Source organism: Stegostoma tigrinum, unplaced genomic scaffold (genome assembly GCF_030684315.1).
Source record: "Stegostoma tigrinum isolate sSteTig4 unplaced genomic scaffold, sSteTig4.hap1 scaffold_49, whole genome shotgun sequence".
In the NCBI taxonomy this organism is placed as follows: Eukaryota; Metazoa; Chordata; class Chondrichthyes; order Orectolobiformes; family Stegostomatidae; genus Stegostoma; species Stegostoma tigrinum.
In genome coordinates, this window is record NW_026728419.1 from 2,852,501 (window position 1) to 2,860,559 (window position 8,059).

At 40.9% G+C, this 8,059-nt stretch overlaps 1 protein-coding gene across 1 annotated transcript; it reads left to right on the plus strand.

The window, feature by feature from the left end:
* The first annotated feature begins 1,032 nt into the window (after positions 1-1,032).
* Positions 1,033-7,666, plus strand: LOC132208598 (probable G-protein coupled receptor 139). Its single transcript, XM_059644070.1, has 3 exons — positions 1,033-1,111; positions 2,874-3,487; positions 7,556-7,666. The coding sequence occupies exons 1-3, from the start codon at positions 1,042-1,044 to the stop codon at positions 7,664-7,666; spliced, it is 795 nt and encodes a 264-aa protein (XP_059500053.1). The 5' UTR covers positions 1,033-1,041.
* The last annotated feature ends 393 nt before the right edge of the window (positions 7,667-8,059 follow it).

Genomic DNA, 8,059 nt, shown 5'->3' on the forward strand with positions numbered 1-8,059 from the left:
GATGGAGTTCAACCTGGATAAATGCGAGGTGATGCATTTTGGAAGGTCGAATTTGAAAGCTGAGTACAGGATTAAGGATAGGATTCTTGGCAGCGTGGAGGAACAGAGGGATCTTGGTGTGCAGATACATAGATCCCTTAAAATGGCCACCCAAGTGGACAGGGTTGTTAAGAAAGCTTATGGTGTTTTGGCTTTCATTAACAGGGGGATTGAGTTTAAGAGTCGTGAGATCTTGTTGCAGCTCTATAAAACTTTGGTTAGACCGCACTTGGAATACTGCGTCCAGTTCTGGGCGCCCAATTATATGAAAGATGTGGATGCTTTGGAGAGGGTTCAGAGGAGGTTTACCAGGATGCTGCCTGGACTGGAGGGCTTATCTTATGAAGAGAGGTTGACTGAGCTCGGTCTCTTTTCATTGGAGAAAAGGAGGAGGAGAGGGGACCTAATTGAGGTATACAAGATAATGAGAGGCATAGATAGAGTTGATAGCCAGAGACTATTTCCCAGGGCAGAAATGGCTAGCACGAGGGGTCATAGTTTTAAGCTGGTTGGTGGAAAGTATAGAGGGGAAGTCAGAGGCAGGTTCTTTACGCAGAGAGTTGTGAGAGCATGGAATGCGTTGCCAGCAGCAGTTGTGGAAGCAATGTCATTGGGCTCATTTAAGAGACTGCTGGACATATATATGGTCACAGAAATTTGAGGGTGCATACATGAGGATCAATGGTCGGCACAACATTGTGGGCTGAAGGGCCTGTTCTGTGCTGTACTGTTCTATGTTCTATGTTCTAAATATAACTATGTTCCTTCTGCAGTGATTGGGTGTTATTTTAATTTTAAAATGTAACAAATGTCATTGAAACCATGGTTTTCATCAACGCATAAAAAATAGCCGTACATCAGCTGCAGTCATTTGTATGCTTCATTAAATGCAGTTAACAGAAAGGATCAAATCACATAATTATGTCCCTGGAGTTCACCAAAACCAATAACAGTCACCACTTTTCGGTGAAATTCAGATTACATTCAAAGCTTCTGATAGAAATGCATGGAGTACCATCAGGTCTCGTATTTATCATTTACTATCCGATCATTGCATCTGTCGGGATTCCAGGTAAAATGGTGTCATTTGAAAATAACTGTGTGAAGCATCATTTACTACAATAATTCATCCATTTTAACAATAGGCTTTTTTGTATGTGCATGAGATTTTTTTTTAATTTCACTGGCATAATGCATTTTCTGCAAATGCTATCGTTTTTCGTATTTTACTGCATGCGTTTTCTATTTTAATTATATTAAGTTGTCATTTCATCACCATAATTTCTGTTCATTATATTGCATTGTAATCCATTTTCCACAATATTTCTTTCAGTATTCTCTCCCTTTTTATTTTCCTTTTATTATATCTTATCTTTTCTGCTTCAGTTACTATTTTATTGTTTTAATAATATTATCGCTCCTAATCACTGCTAACGTCTCACGTTGAATGTTGTTCTGTTGTTTGGCTTTGACAGATCCTGCGATGAACAACTATGCTGTTACCTGTTTGGAAATGCAAACTATTCGTGTTTTTGATAATATTGTTGCGGGAGAATTGCAGAAAAAAAATCTATTGAGCAATTAATCATTTCCATCTAATGAATCCGCGGGCAGTATCACAGTTAAATTGACTTCCGTTATAAAACTGCCATTATTAGTGTGAATGATTTCAAACATTTTTCTAACTGTATAGAAATATATTGTGCTGTTGAACTTGACAAAAATACGTTAAGTACGACAAAGGATTACTTGATTAATTGGACTGAACTACTGAGTAATTTCTGGCTGAAATCACTGAATGAGTTTGCTGAAAGCGTATTATTATCACCACGATGTTGGCAGATACATAATCAGTCCTTTATTTGGCATTTAATAGAAATTTGGATTTACTTGTAGCTTTCATGGCACCGTGAGTCCACCTTCAGTCAGTAGGAAAAACTGCTCCCTAGTGTAAGCAATCATGTAGGTCGAATGTTTGCTAATTTCTAACTCGCAGAGCATATTTTTCACGAGAAACTCAGAAATTGCTCGAGAAACTCACAAGTCTGATAGCGTCTATAGGAAAGAAAAGAGTTACCATTTCAAATCCAGTAAACCTTCCTCAGAACTGACAGATTGACCACAATTTCAACCAGTCAAACAAGCACTTCTTCGTTCAGAGTCTTCGCTTTCCCATTTACTTTTGTAGATGTATCTAAATGGTTAAATCCTGCATTTGTAATTTTCTTCTGCCGATTGTATCTGGCAAAGCCTTGGACTGTTCAATCTTTCTTGTTCTCCAGCTTGAGTGAAACTCCACAAAAATTGGAAAACCTCAAAAGCAATTAAAGCTTCTTAATTCAAATATTGACATTGCATAAAATTAACAAAGCCAAGACAGCACAGTGCCAGCAGGAGGAATTCGTTAGTTTGATCAATGGCTATCAATGGCTGCAAAATTAAAGGCATTGCTTTTCTCCTATTGAATTGTCATCACATGTTAATTCATATGATTCAGTACGACACTGAAGATCCTAGTTGACATCGATGATAAAGTGGCATTTTCAGGTTGGAATCCATGTTTTTGTCAATGTTGTCGTATTTGCAATGTCACTTTGTTATAATTTGGATTTCGTACATTTTTATTACATATTATCTGATTGACTGGACTCACACGGCTATGCTAATTCCAGGACAAGAAAAGAGTTTGTTCAACATAGATTTTTTTAACTTATGTTTGCATCCTAATCTTTATTATTCACACATTTATTCTTCATGTTTGATTTGTTTTGCTTTGTTAAGAGTAAAAAAAAATCATTCTTGTTCTCACAGTACACTTTCTCTCTACATTGCAGCTAACCTGGTTGTGATTCTGACGCTGTGTCACAGACGATGTGGTCTTTCTGGATGTATTATTTATTACGTGGTGTCCATGGCAACGGCAGATCTATTCGTAATGATCACGGCTGTACTATTGAACCGGATAGCTGGAATTTATTTTCCAACTAGTTTTCTGTCAATTACACCAGTGTGCAGTCTTCGCAATGCCTTTAATTTTGCAGCCATTGATAGTTCTGCTTGGTTAACTGTAGCGTTTACCTTTGATAGATTTGTGGCCATTTGTTGCCAGAAACTGAAAATTAAATATTGCACTCAGAAGACAGCAGCTTGGGTTGTAGGAACTGTGTCCACACTGGCCTTCTTTAAAAATATCGCCAGATATTTTGTTTATGAACCAACAGTTGTTATTAATGACATGCCTTGGTACTGTGGTATTAAGGTAATATTTTATACATCACCTGTGTGGGTCGGATATGATTTGATTAGTTCCATTTTAACCCTATGTATCCCATTCATTCTAATTTTACTACTGAATGCTCTGACCGTGAGACATATTGTAGCAGCCAATGGAACCCGCAGGAGACTCTGGGCCCAGAACAGTGGAGAGAATCAAAGTGACCCAGAGTTGGTGAAGCGACGGAAGTCCATTATTTTGCTTTTTGCCATCTCTGGAAGTTTCATACTGTTATATGCATTATTTTTTATAACAATACTCTATGTCAGAATTACAAACGCTACTTATACTTCAGGGTCCAATTCCAGTGTTTCCACGTATATTCTCAATGAAGTAGCATTTATGCTTCAGTTTTTGAGTTCTTGCACCAATCCGTTTATTTATGCTGGGACCCAGAGTAAATTTAGAGTCGAGTTAAAGAATGGGATGAGATATCCACTCAACTTGTTTGTTCATTTTTTTGCCTCTCGAAAGTAGGAAAATCCATCATGAACTAGCAACCATTGCATTTACTTATCCTTGTCATGCCAGGTGGAAATTACAGTCAGATATCTGAAGGGCAAGTTCACAACTTATCTCGACTAATTTGTTTGCAATTGGTTTTCAATCACTCGTAGCTGACCTATTAACTGATACTGTTGATAGGCTCAACATATATATAGAAGGGAATCATATTTTCAAATATGACAGGGTGTAGTTCTAGGTCTTTTCAAATATTAACCAAGTCAGCTGTTCTAGTTTTGTTTAGGCCAGTACTTCAGCAAAATCCCCATCACTTGCTGCTCCTTCATTCTTACCCAGCCCTTCAGGACCATATCTCCCTGGCTGACCGCCTTCATAGAGTTTGGACCCTGACGAGCTCTGCCTAAGATACGTTTGAACTGTCTGCTCTCATGGATCGAAGTGATGGCTTGATGGACAACGATGCGTACGTTATGTCATTTGATTCTGTTTCGTTCCTACAAAAGCAATGTTGGAAGAATTACATGGCCATTCATGTAATTTTACACAGATACAATATAATAACTAACAATTAGCAGAAGCTCGGCTTTGATGACGATTTGAATATTTTAATTGACTTAAAACAAAATAACATTTTAAACAAAACATTTTGTCATGATCTCAATCGCAGACTTTACTATGTATTATTTAACTCTGCATTGGAATATGCTCCATATTTCAGACACTTTTCAAAATACTTTTCATTGATGTTCATATTTAACTTTTGGATTGAAAAAAGAAGTGGCTTGTGATTGAGAAGAACAGGCAGGGAATTGCCACTGAAACAGGAAGGTGAGGTGGCCTGAAATGTACGAGCTGTGATAGACAAAGTAGATGAATTTAGAGCTTTGGTTAGTACTTCAAACAATGAATTATTGCAATTATGGAAACTTGGCTGAAAGAGAGACAGAACATTCAGCTGAATCTCCGAGGATTTAGATGGTTAGGTGTGGTAGAGGAAACTTAAAAGGGGTGGGGGTGCAGCATTACGGCTAAGGGAGGATATCACAGCTGTGCTGAGGAGGATACATCAGAAGACTCATGCAGCAAGACAATATGTGTAGAGCTCAGGAGTAGGAAAGGTGAAATCACAATGCTGGTGTTATACTGCAGGCCTCCCAACAATAGAGGAGAGACTATGTAGACTATTATGGAAAGGTGTTAAAACGGCAGGGTTGTTGTGGTGGGTGATTTTAACTTCTCCTATAATGACTGAGACTTCATCCGAGGGGCTGGATAGGGAAGAATTTGTAAGGACCAGGAGGGTTTCTTGGCACTGTATATCAGAGAAGTAGTTATGCTGAACCTGGTTTCACAAAATGATCCCAGTCAGGTGAATGAAAGTTCAGTCGGAGAACAATTGAGGAGTAGTGACTTTAATACCGTGAGTTTTAAGATACTCCTGGCTAGGGATAACAGCAGATCTTGGGTGATGGGTGTTAAATTCAAGGAATTTACTCGGCATGAACTGGAGATCTTTGGAGGCAGCTGTTTGAGATTAAATCACATCGGACATGTGAGTGTATTGCAAATTGCAGTTGATAAGACTGGCACATTCCAACGAGAATAAAGGACAGGTGATGCAAGTTATAAGAAACATGGATGACGAAAAGTGTTATGACCTTGGTCAAATAGAAAACGGAAGCATACTTAAGGTCTAGGAGGATAGCACCTGTCTAAGTCTTGAACTATGTAAATAAAGTTGGAAAGTACTTAAACAAGAAATTAGAAGGGTCAAGAAGAGTGTTCATGAAAGGTCGTTAGTAAACAGGATTAAGAAGAATCTCAAGACTTTTTATACATACAGAGATAAGTCCCTTGGTTCTGATGGGATTTGTCTCCGAATAATAATGAAAGCTAGAGAACAAATTGCTGAAGCATCTCAGCATCCTCTTTGTCCGCAGTTGAGCTCCCAGAGGACTGGAGAATAGCCAACGTTGTCTCATTTTTAAAAGAAGTGTGGCAAGAATAATCCAGAAAATTACATGTCTGTGAATCTGATGCCGGTGGTAGGGAAATTATTGGAAAAGATTCTCACGGCCTAGATCTACATGCATTCAGAAGCAAATTGACATATTTGTGATAGACAGCATGGTCTTGTGTGGGGGAGGCCGTGCCTCACGAACTTGATTGAGTTTTTTGAGGAGGTGACGATGATGATTAATGAGGGGAAAGTGATTTATGTTGCCTGCATGCACTTCAGTAAAGCCTTTGACAACGTCCCCCAGTGGCAGACTGGTACAAAAGGTGAAATCACATGATATCGGCAGTACGCTGGCAAGATCGATACAGAGATAATGAAGTGTGGAGCTGGATGAACACAGCAGGCCTAGCAGCATCTTTGGAGCACAGAAGCTGATGTTTCGGGGCTAGACCATTCATCAGAAAAGGGGGAGAAAGAGAGGGTTCTGAAATAAATAGAGAGAGGGTGTAGGCGGATCCAAGATGGGGGAGAAGATAGGTGGGGAGGAGACAGAAAACGCAAAAAGGTGGGGATGGAGCCAGTAGAAGTAAGTGCCATCACAACGCCACCCAAAGGTTGCAGGAACAGCAACTCATATTCCGCTTGGGGACCCTCCATCCCAATGGTATCAATGTGGATTGCACAAGCTTCAAAATCTCCCCTCCCCCTACTGTATCCCAAAACCAACCCAGCTCGTCCCTGCCTCCCTCACCTGTCCTTCTTCTCACCTATCTCCTCTTCCCACCTCAAGCCGCACCCCCATTTCCTTCCTCCTAAACTCATCCAGCCCCTTTGACCTATCCATCCTCCCTGTACTGACCTATCCCCTCCCGACCTCCCCACCTACACTCACCTTTACTGGTTCCATCCCTGCCTCTTTAACTTGTCTGTCTCCTCTCCGCATATATTCTACTCTATCCATCTTCGATCCGCCTCCCCCCTCTCTCCCTATTTATTTCAGAACCCTCTCACCCTCCCCCTTTTCTGATGAAGAGTCTTGGCCTGAAACGTCAGCTTTTGTGCTCCTAAGATGCTGCTTGGTCTGCTGTGCTCATCCAGCTCCACACTTTTTTTTATGTCGAGTTCTCCAGGAGCTGCAGTTCTCATAATCTCAGACACAATTTTAACCTTGAAACAAATATTGCATTACCATGAAAGCAACATTTATTCAATTCTCATCTACTTTCAAACTGATCTTGAAAACGAGTTCTGGAAATGAATGCTAACAGAAAGAGAAAATCACACAAGATTCTAGAAATCAGATCACATGTTACATCCAGCAATCAATTTTTCTCAGTTGTTCCCAGCTCTCCAGCCCCCACTCAACCTCCATGGGTGATGATTGACACTTCAAGGAAGGATGAGTCTTGACATGTGTTGATCAAATGTCTGACCGACACTACTTCAGAGTGACAGCTGCATCCAACGGTAACTAATGCACCAGTTTATTCAGCTGTCCTGCTTTAGTTCCATCCCTCACACCTACCCACCACCCTACTTTGGCTGTGGAAGAATGAAAACAAAACGCAGTAAATCCCTCTGAATGGGTAAGTTCCTCCAATTTTGCAACTAGAATGCAAATATAGCAAGTTAAAAACAATTATCGACTCCAGCAGAAGGGTGAGGAAACTTTGCCTTCTGCATGTATTGAGAAGCTGGTGCCTTGGTAACCTCAGTTGGTTTGAGAATTGAACCGATGCTGTCGGCGTCATTGTACATCCCATACCAGCCCGCCCTCCTTCTCTGACACATACCCAGGAGTTTTTTTTTCCCTCCAGAGTCCGGGCTTGATAGCTTGGCAGGACCACATTGGGCTTATCCAGCAGCTCCAGCACCAGACTCCACTGAATGAAGCGCACCGCCAGGCGCTGCAGTCGAACATACCATGAGGTACACACATCAGGAACTTGCATTTGTACAGGTGACGGGGAAATCATTGGGAGATGGCGGGGAGAGGGAAGCTGCTGAAAGAGGGAAGGAGACAAAGTCTGAAGGAGAAAGGGGCCGGCTGGTACAGGAGAGAAATAATCCACCGGCTTGACTTAATCATGATCCAGCGCTTTCATTTAATAAAAAAACAAAATATCTCTCTTTGCCTGGCAGCACCGATTTCCAAGGCTACTCCGCTGTCTATTCAGCCGCTGCCTTATCCTTCCCAATCGCCGCCAGCACCTTCCTTCATCTCCTATTCCACCCAACAGCTGCCGGCTCCTGGCACTGCATATTCCTATCCCACTCTGTCCGACACTCTCACTCCATCAGCACTGGTCTCATTCACACTT

Coding starts and splice junctions, on each gene's coding strand:
- LOC132208598 (XM_059644070.1), top strand. CDS start 1,042: ATGCATGGAGTACCATCAGGTCTCGTATTTATCATTTACTATCCGATC. Junction 1,112..2,873: donor TGCATCTGTCGGGATTCCAG/GTAAAATGGTGT, acceptor TCTACATTGCAG/CTAACCTGGTTGTGATTCTG. Junction 3,488..7,555: donor ATCAAAGTGACCCAGAGTTG/GTGAAGCGACGG, acceptor TTTTCCCTCCAG/AGTCCGGGCTTGATAGCTTG.